We start from the raw sequence: 18,125 nt of genomic DNA, 5'->3' as shown, positions 1-18,125 counted from the left end.
CGTGAAGGGGTATGAAAAGGATAGCAGTCAAAGATCTATCATGAGGTACCAGCTTCGACTTGACGAGGTGTGCGTCCTTCTGAAGGCAGGGATTCCACAGGCGAAGTCCTAACTGCAGGTGGTTGTCTCCTCGAAGAGGGAAAATGGATGGGAAACTGGCGGAGCCGAGTGGGAATCAATCGAGACCAGGCAGATTGATTCGAAGAATCCGAGACATGGACTGGGTCCAAATGTTGATCTCGCCCACTCCGCACATGCTGTTCTCGGGTTGGAGATGTGTCTCTTTCCTCTGGTGATGTCGATTGAAATATTCGGCTAGGCAAGCCCATCTGGACCCGAAATCCATTTGCCCTGCCACCATTCCAAGCGACTCGAGGAGGTCTGAGAATTGCATCCGGGTGGGTCGAGGCTGTACGACGACCCTGGTGATCTGTGACAGACTGTGATTCGGCCTGTGCACGGGGTTTGGGGACATAGTAATCGGCCTTGCACAGAGGGCAACATGCCCTTCTACTAGTCAGCCAGGGGTCGACGCATGAGGCATGGAAAGCATGTCCACATGCAAGTCCCCGGATATCATCATCGTCTTCAATGATATCTAGGCAAATCGCGCAAGAATCGCCCGGGTTGGGCAGAAGATCAGCAGGAACAGCATTACGAATGTAGGCATCACCATCATGGTTCTCAAGATCAATGTTCATGTTTTCGCTGGTCAAAGAATGCTGCCATTTCTCTTTCTGGATACCTGCACCACTGGACTGTTGAGTAGAAGAAGGCATCCCAGATATTGAAGGGCCCTTCCCCTCCAAAGCCTGCACTGGAGGGCCATCTTGCAGCTCTTGAATGGGGGTTTGTGATGTATCATTGGAATCCACTCGCCCGTGGCCCTTGGTGGATGGTGATATTGCCGATGTGTGGTCCTCAACCGCTGTTGTCACGATATCACTTTCATCTTTTAGGCTCTGGGGTCTACTATTCGGAGCTGTGATACCTCCTTCTGTTGGAAGACCCTGGTTGGCGCGAGTTGACCTCCACACTTTGTATTTGACCAGTGGAAACCGCCCGTTGACTTCATCCATCGTCATTAGCCTTTTCTCCCTTCTCCTGCGATGAGGTCGTGGCATAGTGACCAAGTCTATGGGCTCCCCCGCTTCCTCACTGCGGAGCTGACGGTTTCGTTGGCTATATCGAAAGCAGTACTTGACTCCAACGATGATCCTGCGACAACCGTTAGATGCCATCCCCGAAAGAAAGGCTAGCGCGCGGGCCTGGACAGGAGCATGAAGCGACATACCATAGATTTGTGAACACAACACCAAATCCGAGGGCGACGAAGAATAATAAAGGTGAGCTTGTAGGATTATTTGAACCCGAACCCTCTCCGCCGCTACTAGCAGTAGTGGTGGCAGCACTGCTCGAGGCTGATGTTGGTGTTGAAGACATTCTGACTACAATTGAATATGGAAATGACCCGATCCCACTTGGAACACGGCCGCTTGATTATTGCTAGAGTCTCAGTTGCCCCAGTGTCGATCCTTCATGCCTCGGGCTGGGTGTACAGGGCAACCCTGTAGATAAATTTCGGGCTAGACTCCAGCAGATTAAGTCCAAGACGACGAGAAAGTGGATGTGAACGATCCAAGGGTATGTACCCCATGCGACTGAATATTTGAAGATTAAACTTGATGGCCTATGATAGATGATCTGTAAGCAGAACACACAGACCTTCCTGAGAAGAGAAGGTGAATGCCGGGAGTCGATCTCATATCATTATTGGTAGAAATGAGTAGAAGACACCTAGGCGAGGTGAGGAGAGACAGAAGGACACGGGGAACAGAGAGACGGCGAGGGAGATGGAGAGATGGAGAGATGGAGAGATGGGGAGATGGAGAAATGGAGAGATAAAGAGATAGAGAGAAAGTGGATCAAAGCAGAAGGCCAGGGCTCCTGATTTAAGGATGCATGCGGCAGAGACTGACTGCCTGAGGTTGGAAATCACGGGACTTGTGTAAAAAAAAAAAAAGTCTCGGATACATCGAATTTCACGGGGTTTCACAGGAGTTCAGAAATAAATGAGACATGTAAGGTATTTCTGAATACATTCAGGGGATGAGATCAAGATTCTCTCCTCTCCCCCTTTTTTGGTTCTATTTATTTCAAATAAATGGGGTATTGCATATTATTGCATGGCTTTAAAAGGTACATAACTATAGCTAACTAGTTGGTCACATCCATGTACATACATAGTACATAGCATCACATATAATATTTAGTGTAAACCCCACAATTTGTAAACAATAGATACGAGTGAATTCTGATTTAGGAAATGTCAATTCTTATGGATTTGGACTGGATCCTACCTATATATTGTACTATGTACTATGTAGGGAAGAGAGGTTGTAGTACTCCATATGTAATTCTTCCTTCTGGGAAATATAGAAAAAATAAATATATTACTTCTTATCTAAATTGAAAGAAGGGCTGTGATAACTAGAATATAGATAGATACAGGTATATAATATCGCAACAAAAGGCGCACCAAATAAAAGTCTCATATGGCCGTTACACCGCTCCGTACCTCCGAAAACCACCTGGTACAAGGGAACATCAGAGATCTATCCAAATGCAAACTTCCCTCTTCATCACATCTGCACACATCCAGTTCCACTATGGCTGAAGCTAATCCGGTGGTTTTCTTTGATATTGCCCTTGGAGGTAAGTGGGCTTTATTGGCATGCTTTGGTCCAGGCATCTAAGTACTCATCCCACATAAACTCTGCTAAGTAATATAATCCCATACAGGCGAGTCCCTAGGTCGAGTGAAGATGGAGTTGTTCGCCAATGTCACCCCACGAACTGCAGAGAATTTCCGCCAGTTCTGCACCGGTGAGACCAAGAACTCCAAGGGACAACCCCAGGGCTACAAGGGAAGCAAATTTCATCGAGTGGTATGTGGTCTAGCTTTGGATATCGATACAGAACTAATGCTTGCTGCAGATCAAAGATTTCATGATCCAGGGTGGAGATTTCATCAATGGCGATGGGACTGGGTCATGTACCATCTACGGCACCTCGAAATTTGCCGATGAAAATTTCACTCTCACACATGACCGTGCTGGTTTATTAAGTATGGCTGTAAGTTTGAACGTCTCGCCAAGGGGACTGCCCAGGACCCTACCCAGGACTTTTCACTAACAACAACAGAATTCGGGCCCAAATACCAATGGTTGCCAATTCTTCATAACAACCACGGCCACCCCATTCTTGAACAACAAGCATGTGGTCTTCGGCCAGGTGATTGATGGGATAGACATTGTTAAAATGCTGGAACACACCCGTACTACTAAAGACAAGCCCAACCAAGATGTAACTATTGTGCAATGTGGAGAGATGTAATACTAATTACGCAAATGAGGTGATATCTAAAAAATCTGGGAAACAGCGTACACATCCATGCCTCCTAGGATTGCAAGAAAAGAGTTTGAATCATGGAAATATATCAATTTCGTATGGCTTTAGTTAACCAGGGCTCTTTGGCATATTTCATAGTGATCGACACAGAGGTGATATCTCCGAAAAAAAAGGGGAAAAAAAGACTTCACAGAATCCTGTCCTCAAATCTAGAGCTTGAACTTATTTAGATAATCCGCAGCCAGTGAAATAGCCTCCTCGACCTTGTCAGCATTGGTGCCGTTACCAATGGATGTAGGTCCCTTTCCTCCAGCTTTTCCTCCCACGGCGCTAGAGACGACAGCCGCCCAGTCGCTTGCCGAAGCACCTTGGTCACTCAGTCCCTATGTCCGAAATTAGTATAAGAACCCATAAGTCATGTTTTAGTTGCTTCCCCCCTCCCACAAATTCAAGCAAGGTAAGACTGATGTGTTCTGTTACTCACCTGAGAGATGTAACATCCGTGTGAAACCCGACCTTGTTCAGAGTCGGCCGCCAAGAGATAGACACTCTTGCCCTGCATCTTTGATTTGACATGGTTGAGAGATTCACTGACTGCCTTGGCATTGGCAGAAATCGGAAGCTGGACCACAAGCCACGACTTGTCTTGATTTTCCGGAGCTTCGAAATAGGAGGTGATAGCGTCCACTGCTTTCTTCGATTCCAGTTTTTGTTGGGCCTTTTGGCCATCGAGGACCTGCTTATTGATCTTGGCAAAACGTTCGCGGAACTTGGCCTTTTGGACGGCGGAGATTGTAAGCTGGTTGAGATCCACCTGGACTTGCTTAGCCTCCTGCTCCTTTTTGGAGCCCAAAGGCAACGCATTCAGCCGATCAAGGCGTTGTCCGAACTCCTCGGCAACTCTCTGCACCTCATGTGCATCCTCTCCAGTGACGGCAATAATTCGGCGAATTCCCTTGGCAATGCCACTCTCCTCCAGAATGATCAAATCCTTGATGTCGCCTGTCTTCTGCACATGAGTTCCACCGCAGAACTCAATGCTGACTTCCTGCCAACGGGGATCCTTGACATTCTGCAGGATTTCCTCCAATTCCACACCGACAGAGACGACACGAACAGGGTCGGGGTAAGTTTCACCGAATACGGCCCTGACGCCGGAAATTTGCTGGGCAGTGGCGAGCGGAACGTCTTGGGAGTAAACAGCACAGTTCTGTCGGATATACTCAGTCGCCTTGGCTTCGATCTTCTCGAGCTCGGCGTCTGAGATTGCGCTCTTGTGGGAGAAGTCAAATCGGAGCTTCTCGGCGGCCACCAGGGATCCCTTCTGATCAACACCATCGCCCAGGATCTCCTTCAGGGCGAAGTTCAGGATATGGGTTCCGGTATGGTTATTCCGGATGGGCCAGCGTCGGAGCTCGTCATACTCGCAAATGACAGAATCTCCGACAGCAAATGATCCGTATTTCATGAAGCCAGTGTGTAGAACGTATCCGGCATAAGATTGGACGTCGCCAACTTCAAGCTCCGCTTGTCCGTCAATGATGATTTTGCCTGTATCGTTTTCCTGACCACCCTGTTCGGCATAGAAGTTTGTGCAGTCGAGAATGACGCCAAGCTGTGCCCCCTCGGGAACATCGTCAGTGCTAGCGTGGAAAGTTTTCCCGTGGTAGATAGCCTTGACGTGAGAAGTGATGTTACCTCGGCCAAATTTAGGCGAATCATCCGTTTTTTGTACGTCGTTCATTTTCTCCAGCTTGCCTAGATCATGAACATCAAGCTTAACTGTATTCTCCGCGGTCTTCTTTTGACCCTTGCTGGCTTCCTTTGCCTTCAAGCGAGCCTCTTCAAACTCGACATCATCAATGCGGAGGCCACGTTCCTCCGCCATAATCCGAGTCAGGTCAACAGGGAAGCCAAAGGTGTCGTACAGTCTCCAAACGTCGGCACCATGGAGCATATCGGTGCCCTTGACTTTGGCCTGTTGGGCGTATTGCTCAAATTGCCGTTCACCTCGATCCAAGGTTTTGGCAAATGACAACTCTTCCTCGTCCAAGATTTCGATAACATCTTGCTGCTTGCGCTTCAGTTCAGGGAACATTTCACCTAATTGATCCACAACAGTCGGCACTAGCTTAGCGAAGAAATTCCCGATATCGACCTGGAAATATTTCCGGGCATAGCGAGCTCCTCGGCGTAGGACACGGCGAATCACATAGCCACGGCCCTCGTTGTTGGGAATGACACCGTCCGAGATAGCGAACATCAAAGTTCGCACGTGATCTGCAACAACACGGTAGGCCGTGTCAATTCCATCGGCGTCCTCGGCGCCAAAGTGACCGCGGTATTCCCGAGCCCCGGTGGTATTCTGGATAGCCTGGAAGATCGGAGTGAAGACATCGGTATCGTAGTTGGAAGATTTGTCCTGGAGAATTGACACCAGTCTTTCGAAGCCCATTCCTGTATCGACATGTTTGTTGGGGAGGGGTCTCAAGGAGCTATCTGGCTCGCGGTTATATTGGATGAAGACGTTGTTCCAGATTTCCAACACATTTGGGTCGTCTTCATTGACGAGGTGAGCAGCGTTGCGCCCACCGATCCGATCATAGTGCACTTCACTGCAAGGTCCACATGGGCCTTGGTCACCCATTTCCCAGAAGTTGTCTTTCATATCTCCAGGAAGAATGTGGGATTCAGGAACGCCCACCGATTTCCATAGTTCTTTAGCTTCCAGATCTGGTTCCAACCCACCGGCTTCATTACCCTCAAAGTAAGTAACGTAGAGGCGATCGGGATCTAGCCCATAGACTTCCGTCAACAGGGTCCACGAATAAGTGATAGCTTCTTTCTTGAAGTAGTCGCCAAAACTCCAGTTGCCGAGCATCTCAAAGAAGGTCTAGAGACTCTGTCAGCAGTTCTTCTGTTGAATGATAGAAATGGGGTTTCAATACTGACATGGTGATAGCTATCCTTGCCAACATCATCCAGATCCTGTATCAGGTCAGTCAGTGAACCAAAGCCCCTCCCTCCAAGGTCCCTCCTTTAGGGTTTACTAAGGCACACCCACGTTATGTTTTCCACCGGCACGGAGGCACTATCCAATTGTATCAGCAACAGTTCCAAGTCGGATTTTTGTTTGTGGGAAATGTCCAATACCTTTTGCGAGTTCGTTGCGCGCTTCATCTTTCCAAATTCCGACGAGGCGTCAACGGTGCCCAGGAAGATGGACTTGAACTGATTCATTCCCGCATTGGTAAAAAGAAGGGTCGGATCCGATAGAGGAGCGACGGGGGAAGAAGGGACTGTATACAAAAAATAGTCTCAGGTCAGTCCATGTTGTTGGCGGGGGTGGAGGGGTAAGGATAAAAAAAAAAGAGCATGGGCTCAACCCACCGAATGTATGGCCATTTTGTTTAAAATAATCTAAAAAGGTATCTCGGACTCGCTGAGCAGTCCACTCTGAACCGAGAGAAGTCATCCTGTCGAATGTGGGAGGGTTGGTTGACAGAGAGCGAACAAAGCAAGGAAAGAATGTTCTGGGTTGATTTCTGCGAAAGAGATGAGTCAAAGCCCGTTCCCCGTTCGTCACCACTCCAGACACCCGCATCGAGCAACGAACTTGGCCCCCCGGATCTGTGCACTTAGAAAGGTCAACCACCTTTAAAACTTTCCTTCTTCTTCTTTTTTATCACTTGTGAAATACCCAAGAGAGACAGAGCGAGACAGAGAGAGAGAGAGAGAGAGAGAGGCAAAGTGGATGGCGGGTGAGGAAGGTCACGGGAAGAAGCGCCCGGCCGAAGCTGACCCCGATGGCGCGCAACCGTTAACGAAGAGATTTGGACACCTGCGAATAGGTAGGCAATTGAAATTGAAATTGAAGGTTGTGGAAGTGGTCAAGTTAACATATTTGTAGATAATAGCGTGCCAATCTCCGCTCGGACCGAACCCAAGGGGCATATCGAGCATATCCAACATATCCAGCATAACCACCATAACCAACATAATCAGCATAATCAAGACCTCTCTCCCCCAAATGATGCAATGGTCTTGGATGACACGAAGCATACGACTTATATTCACAACCTGGACCAAGAATTAATGGAAGCCGACTCTCCTGGTTTGGTGTTTTCACCATTCGTGCAGAAAGTGCTTTCGGTTCCTCAATCCGTTCTATCCGACTCGAAACCCTCAGGTAAAGAACTCGTTCTTTATACGGAACCATCTTCCCTCACGGTTCCCAAGGAAAAAGATAATGTTCGAAGGGCAATTCTTGAATCTCGAGCACGCGCTAGAGAGAACAAGGTTTCGGAAGATTTATACGATGATCCAATGGATATTGATAGTTGAGAACGGAGTACGGAGTACTCTGTATAATATGGGTAATTAGGATAGCGAATTGTATAATTTTTGCATATTCTGGGCATGCAAACATCGGGAAAGGTGCGTTGTACATCGACATCTACGTAGGTCATAGTTATAACTAGATATAACTAGTTAACTAGGGGTAGTTAACCGGTAATGTACACAACAATATGCAGTACATGATGTATGAAGTATGTAATCTACACGGTATTATTACTAAGAATAACTAGAACCACGTGACTCACCGCTCCCGAAAAATTTTCTGGTTTTTTTTGTGGCTCCGACTAAAATATGCACTCGGCTTGATAAAAAAAAATTTCCTCTCTCCCCCACCATCCCTCTTCCCATCCCTCCCTCAAAATCACATCTACAATTTCATAATGGCCGATTCTGAGGTTTACGACGGTGCCGTCGGTATCGATCTTGGTACGTTTTTGATCTACTAAACTCGATCGCACAGCTGCTAATTGCCTTTTTTCTCTTTCTTTAGGTACCACCTACTCTTGTGTTGCCAACTACGAGGGCACCAATGTCGAGATCAGTACGGTTTCCTTAAAATTCGATTTTTTTTCTCTGAAATACTGACCATTTGATCAGTTGCCAACGACCAGGGTAGCTACACTACTCCCTCCTTCGTCTCTTTCACCGACAAGGAGCGTCTGATTGGTGATGCCGCCAAGAACCAGGCCGCCATGAACCCTGCCAACACCGTCTTCGATATCAAGTGAGTATTGAGAATAAGATAAAATTTCTGACGCAGTCTATCAATTCGAGATATGCGCATTCTCCACAATTCCACATTCGTTCTAACTCAAATGGAACAGGCGTCTGATCGGTCGCCGCTTCGAGGACCCCATCGTCAAGAAGGATGTTGAGTCCTGGCCCTTCAAGGTCATCGACCAGGGTGGCAACCCCGTCGTCCAGGTTGAGTACCTCAACGAGACCAAGGTCTTCTCTCCCCAGGAGATCTCCTCCATGGTCCTCATGAAGGTATGGCGAAATACATATTTCACTTTTGTGGGATTTGTTTGCTGACTAGTTGGGACAGATGAAAGAGGTCGCTGAGATCAAGCTCGGCAAGAAGGTTGAGAAGGCTGTCATCACCGTGCCCGCCTACTTCAACGACAACCAGCGTCAGGCTACCAAGGATGCCGGTGCCATTGCTGGCCTGAACGTCCTCCGTATTATCAACGAGCCTACTGCTGCCGCTATCGCCTACGGTCTCGGCGCCGGCAAGTCTGAGAAGGAGCGTAACGTCCTCATCTACGATCTCGGTGGTGGTACCTTCGATGTGTCCCTGCTGAACATCCAGGGTGGTGTCTTCACCGTCAAGGCCACCGCTGGTGACACTCACCTTGGTGGTCAGGATTTCGACACTAACCTCCTCGAGCACTTCAAGAAGGAGTTCCAGCGCAAGACTGGCAAGGATCTCTCCGGTGATGCTCGTGCTCTCCGTCGTCTCCGCACTGCTTGCGAGCGTGCTAAGCGTACCCTGTCCAACGCTACCCAGACCACCGTCGAGATTGACTCTCTCTTCGACGGTGAGGACCTCAACTCCTCCATCACCCGTGCCCGTTTCGAGGACCTTAACGCCAAGGCTTTCTCTGGCACCCTCGACCCCGTCCAGCAGGTCCTCAAGGATGCTGGCATGGCTAAGAACAAGGTTGACGAGATCGTCCTTGTTGGTGGTTCCACCCGTATTCCCCGTATCCAGAAGCTCCTGAGCGACTTCTTCGATGGCAAGAAGCTCGAGAAGGTAAGATAAGACCGCACCATTTGATCCACCGTCAGACCCCAGTTACTTACCTCGTTTCTTTTTATATAGAGCATCAACCCCGATGAGGCTGTTGCCTACGGTGCCGCCGTTCAGGCCGGTATCCTCTCTGGCAAGGCCACCTCTGCTGAGACCGCCGACCTGCTCCTTCTTGACGTTGTTCCTCTCTCCCTTGGTGTTGCCATGGAGGGTAACATCTTCGCCCCCGTTGTCAACCGTGGCCAGACCGTCCCCACCATCAAGAAGCGCACCTTCACCACTGTTGTCGACAACCAGAGCACTGTCCAGTTCCCCGTCTACCAGGGTGAGCGTACTAACTGTGCTGACAACACCTCCCTGGGCGAGTTCACTCTTGCTCCCCTTCCTCCCATGCGCGCCGGTGAGGCCGCTCTCGAGTGTGTCTTCGAGGTCGATGTCAACGGTATCCTGAAGGTTACCGCCACTGAGAAGACTTCTGGCCGCACTGCCAACATCACCATCTCCAACGCTGTTGGCAAGCTTTCCAGCGCCGAGATCGACCAGATGGTTGACGGTATGTTTCTCCTGCAGACTGTAATCTTATGACCACATGCTAACTTGACGATTTTTAGATGCTGCTAAGTTCAAGACCAGCGATGAGGCTTTCACCAAGCGTTTCGAGTCTCGCCAGCAGCTCGAGTCTTACATCTCCCGTGTCGAGGAGATTGTCTCCGACCCTAGCATGTCCATGAAGCTCAAGCGCGGCAACAAGGAGCGCATCGAGTCTGCTCTCAGCGACGCCATGGCCCAGCTCGAGGTTGAGGACTCCACCCCCGAGGACCTCAAGAAGAAGGAGCTTGCTCTCAAGCGTCTGATTACCAAGGCTATGGCCACACGGTAAATGCATACATGGGAAGACATGAACATAGACTTATGGCCAACGAATTTTCCTCTTTCCCGGGACTCTACTTCTCAGGGAATCTGCACCATGTAGACCTTGGGCAGAGTTGGTCTCTGTCACGCTTTGTTTATGAAGCCGGGCAACTTGGGCGCAGTTTTCTTTTCTTGAAAAGTATGATTTGTTTTGTTTTTTGTAGACGAAGTTCGCCATCTGCAATTTAATGACATTGTGATGATCCTCCTCTCATTGTAATGCTTGTAATACTTGGAATACTTCGTAGTTCTACATCGTTGCTATATAGTGACTTTTCGGGCCGCGAGGCGGAAGGCCGGGTAACGTGGGAGAGATACCTCTGAAATGTGCGCCTCCGCTCGTTAACTTTTAACAACAATCGCTTCCACCATGCAACGTATTATAACTCAGTCAATTCGCTCGTTTTACCCTCGTCTTGTTGCACGTCCTCAAGGGACTCAGGCTTTTCGACCATTATGTCTCCTACCCCGAACCCAGCGCACCACTCCTCTCAATCGGCGTGAGTTTGCCAATTCACCTGCCCTATACAAGAAAAAGGACAAGGCCAAGAAAGCTTCTGGTTCTGCCTCTGAGCTTGAGGAAAGCTCTAGTGCTCCTTCCGAAGATCCCTTTGATCTTTCCCAATTACACAATGGCATTTCCACAGCTATTGCTCGGCTAAAAGATGATCTGTCCAAGCTTCGCGCAGGAGGACGGTTCAACACTACAGTCCTAGAAAGTTTGAGAGTCCAGCTGAGCAAAGATAGCAAAGATTCGGCCAAATTGGGAGATCTGGCGCAGGTTGTGCCCAAGGGAGGACGCATGGTTACTCTTTTGGCGGCCGAAGAGGAGGTAAGTTCATGATGCTCAACCACTCTGGGGGGCTTTTTTTTTTTAAAAAAAAAAAAAGCTTCTTTCTTGTTGCGGCATGAGCCTGCTATCGCTGTCCCAATGAACCAATTCTAATACATTTTGAACAGCACCTGAAACCTCTGACTTCAGCTATCGTCTCCTCAAACCTCTCCTTGACCCCCCAGCCCGATCCTCACAACGCTCTTCAGCTTAATATCCCTATCCCACCGCCTACGAAAGAATCCCGGGACAAGAACATCCAAGCTGCCAAGCAAGCATTCGAAAAGGCTGCCGGTGTCGTACGTGACTCTAGGGGTGCCATGCATAAACGCCTCCAGGATATGCAGAAGAAGAAACTCGCCCGACCAGATGACGTGCGCAAGGCTCACGATCAAATGGAGAAGGTTACAGAGCAGGGCCAAAAGGAGGTGAAGGATGCATTTGAAGCGGCCAAGAAGACATTGGAACAGGCATGAGAAGCCCAATTCGCAAGCCAAGGGAAATGGCGGCGGAAAAAAAAGATTATAGCCTATGGCAATGGGCGTTTTGTAGAGTACGACTTTGTAAATCTAGGTACAGACATAGGCATAATTGGGGAAGATATGGGGAGAAAACATGGAGAAAATGAACCCGATCAACGAAACAAATATAATACAAATCACTTCTTAGCAGTAGTTCGGATATCCTTAGGTGCTCTTGGTCTTGGGGCCAGCAGAAACAAGAGATTCAATCTTGGCCATGAACTGTGAGGTCTTCCCAGTTGTCTGGTAGGTCCCGTTATTCCGGAGGTTCTTCAACACCTCTCCCAATACAGCATGCCCATCTTTCCCGACTTCACACGTGGGGTAGTCACCCTGGACGAACGTTGCCATGAGAGACTTGGTGGTTTTTGCGTCGATGGGACTAAACTCGACGTTTCGAGGTTCCACAAGGTCACCCTTGCGCTGTGAAATTCGATCGGCACGAAGCTGAGCCAGTCGCTTGGTCTCTTCCAAAGCTTCAGACTTCTCATTCTCGCTGTTGAACAAAACGCTCTGGCCCTTCCACAAGCGTCTTCCAAGCTCATGGGGCGGGATATAGCCATCGGCAATGCGGCCGCCCAGGCCGGAAATCTTTTCATAGATGGCAGCCGAACGCGAGTTCACGTCTGTGGGAATCGAAGGCCAGGTCTTTTTCAAAGTAGAGTAGTTAACCTCCTGGGGCTCATAGCGAATAGGGGTTGGCCGAGATTTGATGATTTGCTCCTGCAGAACTTCGTCGATAGCAGCCGCTTCGGCATCTTCGCCCTCGTCATTCTCAGAAGATTTTGCGTTCCTGCGTGTGCCCTTTCGGTTACCCTTGGCGGCTTTGGCAGCTTTGGCGGAGGGTTTGGGTTTGCGATTTGGGGGTTGGTTGCCCCCTCGAACGTTGCGTGATCTCGGGCTGCGGATAATCTTGGGTTGCTCTCCCCCGCTAGCTCGCGCCGCCGCAAAAGATCTAGCATCAATCACTCGAGGAGGACGAGCTTGATACTGGTTGGTGCGAGCTGGGGGGCCATTAGGATTGCGAGGCTGGTGGGAAGGTGTAGCCGATGAAGGGCGGGTATTGGGTTTACGGTTGTCTAATGAGCGTGTGTTAGAATTCAAACTCCCTAACCAAATTCCACGGCACAATTGCACAATCGGATTTATCCTGCTCAATGCCCTTCTGGATGTACCTACCGGATGGTTGGGTTCGATCTTCTTCGGCGGCCACTGTACGAGTACAGGAGAACTGGCGAGTGGGTGCAGAAAGACCGAAGTTTGCCCGCTCACAGTGCAGCGAAATCTGCCTCAGCTGTGGCCGAAACATATTGTCTTCTGAACAAACCAGGTCGTGTCCCTAGAACGTTTTTGGTAAAGAGACTCAATACTGTTCGACGCGGAAAGATTGAATGAAGAATTGCAATCACGTGATGCACCGCCTTCCTCTGCGCTCCTCTACCAAGTAAACACAGCCATCGTCACGTCTTCCTTTTGATTCATTGCAATACCTTTTAACTGCCAAAATGCTTCGTCGAAAGCCAACGGCTATTGCTATAACTTCTGAAGACATTGCTGCCTTTGAAGAAGCCAGACTTCGGAAACTGTCTGAAGAAAACAAACACCCAGAACAACACGCAAAAGGGTCCTCCAATGCCAACCTTGACCCCAGCGATGAGCTGAAACCACTCCCTGGTGACAAGGCTAGGATTATTCGGACCCGTGAAGAGAGGATAGGCATTAGTCGGCGTGGCTGACTGTCTATACCGTGATCTCGAGTCCCTAGATCACCGTTGCATGTTGGAACGACTTATTCCATACCACAACGCTTGGATATGAGGTACATAACCCAATTGTGATATGCTCACATGCGTTTATTGGCCCTTGACTGCTTTCTTTTTTTTTCTTTGAGTCATATCATTCATCATTAACAAGAAACAAATAGTATAGGATCTTTGGCGATAAAACACAACACCAGTCCCATACATCAACGCATCATCATACACTATCCTCCTCGTATTACGGCGAGTGATAGGGTAATCATAGAGCGTGGTGCTTTTCAAGCGTCAGATGATCATGACATTGATATGATATGGGTCTCCCCTCTGCCAATATCTACTGATACCTTAGCATATGTCACCATTTCGCCTATGGTGGTCCATTGATCAGGACGTTGATTCAATACTGGAAGCGAAATGGCGCATTGAAATATCTTCTCGACAAAACAGAAAACAACGCATAGTACATTGTTCATCAAGATCACACCTATGGGACATCTCGACCAAAACTGAAGCTTTAAGTGACCCCCCTCTCTTTTGGCATATTTCGAAGACTTGTTTGCTTTGATCAGATACTGTAGCTTGAAAATGGACACGGAATGCAACATATACACCGAGGATAAACTAAAAATCCCTTCCAAATAAGACAAATGCTACCTTGCCACTGCTCTACTGGCATGTCCAGCGATCTAAATAATGTCTTTTCCACGGCTGTCAATTCCTTTCTAAATTCAGTTCCCAAGAGACCTATCAAAGCAAGCTAGTGATGTACAAAGGGATTCATGCATCAATCATCGTCCCGGCTGGTCAAAGATGTCACGATGGTTGGATATCTCTGCCCCCAAGCTTTTTTCGTTGAGCTATGCATATGTCCACCGGCGCTTGTAATGCAAAAAGAAGAACAGATAGAGATTTTACCAAAAAGAAAAAGAAAATAGGTAGCATAGAGTGACAATAGCAATGGTTGCCTGGGATAGTTGGATAAAAGCTAGCAGGCCAAAAGAGGAAAAATTGGGCGACTGAATGGGACAGAGACAACCCTGGAGGGTGGTAGATGATTTGTGTACTTGTGCGTCTCATCCTCGTTGGCGTTTGGATATATTGTCGGGGCTAACATCAACTGGGTAATTCCATCGCCGTTTCAGCCCTTGTGGATCATAAACACTAGCAACACTTTGCTGCCAGTCTCGCGCTGAAAACACAACTGGGGGGGCCTGGAACTGGGGAGGCGAGAGAGACTGGGTAGACGCGACAGAGGGCACTTTGTTGGGTGTCTCGTACTGGACGGGGTATTGGGAGTTCATAACATTTTGTACACCCGGCACTGAATTGTTTATAGGCATTGGCGGGGAGTTTGCGCTGACGGTAGAGGGATTCACAGAGAAAGCCATGTCCCATTGACTAGAGCGAGAGATTAGTAAGAGACTAAGCGAATGGATACTCGAGCTGTCGATAAATCCAGTACGTACGTGATGATTCGGGTCGGGTCCCAATGGGTTTCATCGACCGAAGGAGGATCTAGAGGGTGAGTTGTCGGAGGCTGATGGGCAACCATTCCGAGGGATTGTATCTGAGAAGATGCGTCGGACTTCGAGTCTTCAGCACCAGTCGAAATTGGAGGGGTTACCGGAAGCGGATTGTAACGCACTCTGGATTGGAGTTGATTCAAGTGCGGATGGTAGTGCGCATCCATAGGTGGACTGGGATGGTAGGGTTCTGAGGGACTCCCGTATGGGAAACTGGGCTTCAACTCGAAAGGACGATGCATGTCGGCGGAGAAAGCCAGTCTTAATGAATCAATCTGAGCTTGAATCTCGGCCATGGGCCAAGCAGTGGAGCACGTCTCGAGAATTCTCATATGACGGGTGAAAAATTCACGAGCATCTGAATTGAACTCAGGGTCGGGGGAGGTAATTGCAACCTGCTCGGATTAGAATGGTTTTGCTATGGGGGAAAAATCCCATATATTGTTGAGTGCTTACCAGGTGCAGCATCGTACAAGTCAGGATACAATAAATGGCAAAATTGATGCCTCTTTGCATGTAAAGTAGGCCAGATAGCCCGAACCTTTGCAATATGGCTTCTTGTAGTCGACAAAGGCTTTTTGCCGAGGAGTAACACAGTGACATATGGATCTTCCATTCACCACCGGCTGCAAAAGATTGAGAAGCGAAAAGTTGAGGGCGATGTAACATAATAATGGCGAGGTGGCAATGAGAATGCATATTGCCCACAAAATGAGATGGAAGCCACGGCGGAGAACCATCGGTAGGGTAATTGACCTGTAAATCTGGAGGAAGATTGCGAAGCCAGTCTGAGAAAAGCGGGTTGTTTTGTACAAATCGGGCATCTGCGCCCCAATCCTTTTGCTTCTTAACTTTATGGTAGATATCTGTGATGATGCGGATGTGATGTGCGTTGCGAACGAAATGGGCGTATTGTCTTGAGCGGTCGAGCTCGTAATGATCGAGGCCTCTGATATCTAGTGTCGGACGCATGTCCACTGTTTCAGGGTCGACCCCGTAATCCGAACGGCCTATTTTGATCAGAGGCTACTTTTTTTTTTTTTTTTTTTTTCTCACGGATGATGGGACGGAATGGACTTACCCTGAGGCCCACCGATCATCACCTCAACCACCATGAGAGCCTGCCACACTCTGGTGTGCACCAAGCATTCAATTGGGCTGAGTCCACACGGCTTGCCTTCGGCGTGATTGCTGTAATGTTCGTGGATGTCCAAATCTTTCGCCATTGAGACAATAGTCTTGACAGTTTGCCAGGACCGGTAATAGTACCCTTTCTTTGGCAATGATTCCCTTGCTTTTAGTAGCAGAAGTAATGCTTGGATAGTACTCAAACGGGGCACGTCCATAAAGCTAGTCTCGTGCCCTAAGAGGTGTCAGCTTTTGAAGATGAGGTGGACGAATTTTCAGCATGGACTCACTATTGGCCAAGGCAAGCCACTGGGCGCCTTCTGCGGGCTCATCAGATAAACGGCCTGCACAGGCAAAAAGGGCCTCGAGAAGAAGGGGAGAGATGGAATGGCGATCATGCTGCCATTGATAGTACAGATGAGCACGAGATACGACAGGAACATAGGGGTGTATCTCATCAAAGTAGATCTTGAAATATGTCATAACGTCGTCTTCGGCAGGCATGAGCTCAGGGGGAATTCGAATCGTCACACCCGAACCGGTTCTGAGAGGTGGAAATTGCTCTTCAACCTCGTCCTGGACAGGGGCATCGGGCTCAATTCGATCGGTGCGTTGCCTTCTAATGTATGGGGCTATCGAAGGAGGTGGGGTGTTAGCCATTAGTCGCGGGAAAATCCGTAGAAAAACAATGTGCCATACCAATCCCACTCTCGTCAATCTTTAACTCCCCTAGTACATCACTGAGGTTTTCTGCAGTTGACTGATCGTTATCAACATACACATTCCGATCTGATCCTATCGATGGAGTTTGCGGCCCGGGGAACATTTGAGGCTGTTGGAAAGTTTGGTGTGACATTGCCATTGGTGGTGACTGAAGATCGTTGTAGATGCTGGGCTGAGCCTGAGGGACGAATTGGGAATACATGCTCATTTGATCATAGTGGGGGATAGTGTTCATGGTTGATTGACTGTTGTCCTTGAAAACTGGGGCCGCTGAAAATGTGTGAGAGCCCTCCGCTGCATTGGAGGGTCCTCCAGTCTCTAGAGTAGACTCGCCCTGGCCATCAGGGAGAAAGTCTCCATCTTGTCCGATGGTCGGAGGGACACAAACCAGCTTTAGACGAGTGCACGCAGAGCAAGGCCACGTATTTGTCGTGGCTGCGTCACACTTGATTTTCCTTTTCCGGCAACCATTACAGGCTCGCATCACTAAACGACTTGTCAGTATTTGTTGGCTTGTGCTGGACGCTTTGCATACCCTTCAGCCTCTTATGGCGGTTATGCTCATCAACAAATACATAGTCTAGCGCCGATGAATGGTTAGTCCAACATGCAAGTGATAGATTATGAGGAACATACTTTTTTGGCCTTCTCTTGGGGGGCCCGATGGGGGCGCAAATGAATAACCTTGCATACTTGCTGGTTCGATAGAAAGTATCGGGGGTTTGAAAACGGCGGAAAGTGTGACGGTAGAGGTAACTCAGCGACTATCAGGGTATCAAGAAATGGAAAGAAGAAAGGGAAAAAAGAAAAGGCAAGGAAAAGACTGTTCTGGAAGTTCTATCCACAAGGACCTGCCTCGGGAAATTGAAGGACGTTTGTCGATGTGCGAAAGAGAAGGCAGAGGTCAAACCTCGCTCCGCGAGAAGGGGATTTGTCGCGAGCGATCCAATTGCGCCGAGAGACAATAAGGATGAATGAAGAGCACAGGTAGGATCGTGGGATGCCGCAGTAGTCTCGAAGCCCAAGTGGATTAATCGGGGACAGACAACGGTTATGGTCGCATCAAGGGTTGGAGGCGTTGTTCAATGACTTCAGGTTGTCCAAATGCCGCGACCAACTTGCCGAGGCTCTGGAAATTTGATCGGCACAAGTCGCAAAAGTCCCCAAACGTGCAAGTGTTGTTTTGTAAGGCTGCTGTGGACT

The 18,125-nt window shown here is 48.8% G+C and overlaps 9 protein-coding genes across 9 annotated transcripts; 5 read left to right on the top strand and 4 right to left on the bottom strand.

Moving 5' to 3' along the window:
• Positions 1-38: 38 nt before the first annotated feature.
• On the bottom strand, positions 39-1,481 carry N7487_011738 (E3 ubiquitin-protein ligase RNF103; the record flags this gene model as incomplete). The annotated part of the gene is made up of 2 exons (XM_056879468.1): positions 1,295-1,481; positions 39-1,218 (listed from the first exon to the last, which is right to left on the bottom strand). The coding sequence occupies exons 1-2, from the start codon at positions 1,441-1,443 to the stop codon at positions 39-41; spliced, it is 1,329 nt and encodes a 442-aa protein (XP_056724787.1). The 5' UTR covers positions 1,444-1,481.
• A 1,188-nt stretch (positions 1,482-2,669) lies between these two features.
• On the top strand, positions 2,670-3,396 carry cyp3 (putative peptidyl-prolyl cis-trans isomerase; the record flags this gene model as incomplete). Its single annotated transcript, XM_056879467.1, has 4 exons — positions 2,670-2,715; positions 2,803-2,948; positions 2,998-3,135; positions 3,205-3,396. 4 exons carry the CDS (start codon positions 2,670-2,672, stop codon positions 3,394-3,396), a joined length of 522 nt encoding a protein of 173 aa, XP_056724786.1.
• Positions 3,397-3,620: 224 nt separating this feature from the next.
• N7487_011736 (alanine--tRNA ligase) lies at positions 3,621-7,027 on the bottom strand (the record flags this gene model as incomplete). The annotated part of the gene is made up of 6 exons (XM_056879466.1): positions 6,802-7,027; positions 6,565-6,710; positions 6,476-6,502; positions 6,364-6,399; positions 3,896-6,304; positions 3,621-3,794 (listed from the first exon to the last, which is right to left on the bottom strand). The coding sequence occupies exons 1-6, from the start codon at positions 7,013-7,015 to the stop codon at positions 3,621-3,623; spliced, it is 3,006 nt and encodes a 1,001-aa protein (XP_056724785.1). The 5' UTR covers positions 7,016-7,027.
• Positions 7,028-7,165: 138 nt separating this feature from the next.
• Positions 7,166-7,755, top strand: N7487_011735 (uncharacterized protein; the record flags this gene model as incomplete). Its single annotated transcript, XM_056879465.1, has 2 exons — positions 7,166-7,262; positions 7,322-7,755. The coding sequence occupies 2 exons, from the start codon at positions 7,166-7,168 to the stop codon at positions 7,753-7,755; spliced, it is 531 nt and encodes a 176-aa protein (XP_056724784.1).
• Positions 7,756-8,150: 395 nt separating this feature from the next.
• On the top strand, positions 8,151-10,403 carry hscA (putative Hsp70 chaperone (HscA); the record flags this gene model as incomplete). Its single annotated transcript, XM_056879464.1, has 7 exons — positions 8,151-8,196; positions 8,261-8,311; positions 8,368-8,494; positions 8,595-8,760; positions 8,819-9,526; positions 9,596-10,076; positions 10,135-10,403. 7 exons carry the CDS (start codon positions 8,151-8,153, stop codon positions 10,401-10,403), a joined length of 1,848 nt encoding a protein of 615 aa, XP_056724783.1.
• A 402-nt stretch (positions 10,404-10,805) lies between these two features.
• N7487_011733 (ribosome-recycling factor) lies at positions 10,806-11,743 on the top strand (the record flags this gene model as incomplete). Its single annotated transcript, XM_056879463.1, has 2 exons — positions 10,806-11,267; positions 11,396-11,743. 2 exons carry the CDS (start codon positions 10,806-10,808, stop codon positions 11,741-11,743), a joined length of 810 nt encoding a protein of 269 aa, XP_056724782.1.
• Positions 11,744-11,953: 210 nt separating this feature from the next.
• N7487_011732 (uncharacterized protein) lies at positions 11,954-13,097 on the bottom strand (the record flags this gene model as incomplete). The annotated part of the gene is made up of 2 exons (XM_056879462.1): positions 11,954-12,867; positions 12,968-13,097. 2 exons carry the CDS (start codon positions 13,095-13,097, stop codon positions 11,954-11,956), a joined length of 1,044 nt encoding a protein of 347 aa, XP_056724781.1.
• A 196-nt stretch (positions 13,098-13,293) lies between these two features.
• On the top strand, positions 13,294-13,524 carry N7487_011731 (CDC26 family anaphase-promoting complex subunit; the record flags this gene model as incomplete). The annotated part of the gene is made up of 1 exon (XM_056879461.1): positions 13,294-13,524. The coding sequence occupies one exon, from the start codon at positions 13,294-13,296 to the stop codon at positions 13,522-13,524; it is 231 nt and encodes a 76-aa protein (XP_056724780.1).
• A 1,097-nt stretch (positions 13,525-14,621) lies between these two features.
• Positions 14,622-17,613, bottom strand: N7487_011730 (Zn(II)2Cys6 transcription factor; the record flags this gene model as incomplete). Its single annotated transcript, XM_056879460.1, has 8 exons — positions 14,622-14,946; positions 15,015-15,466; positions 15,528-16,081; positions 16,153-16,434; positions 16,490-16,831; positions 16,899-17,408; positions 17,458-17,502; positions 17,559-17,613. 8 exons carry the CDS (start codon positions 17,611-17,613, stop codon positions 14,622-14,624), a joined length of 2,565 nt encoding a protein of 854 aa, XP_056724779.1.
• Between the last annotated feature and the right edge of the window lie 512 nt (positions 17,614-18,125).

The sequence above is a fragment of the Penicillium crustosum genome, assembly GCF_028827405.1.
Source record: "Penicillium crustosum strain IBT 35664 chromosome Unknown utg000005l_segment0_segment0, whole genome shotgun sequence".
Classification (NCBI taxonomy): Eukaryota; Fungi; Ascomycota; class Eurotiomycetes; order Eurotiales; family Aspergillaceae; genus Penicillium; species Penicillium crustosum.
This window is presented reverse-complemented; position numbering and strand designations above follow the sequence as displayed.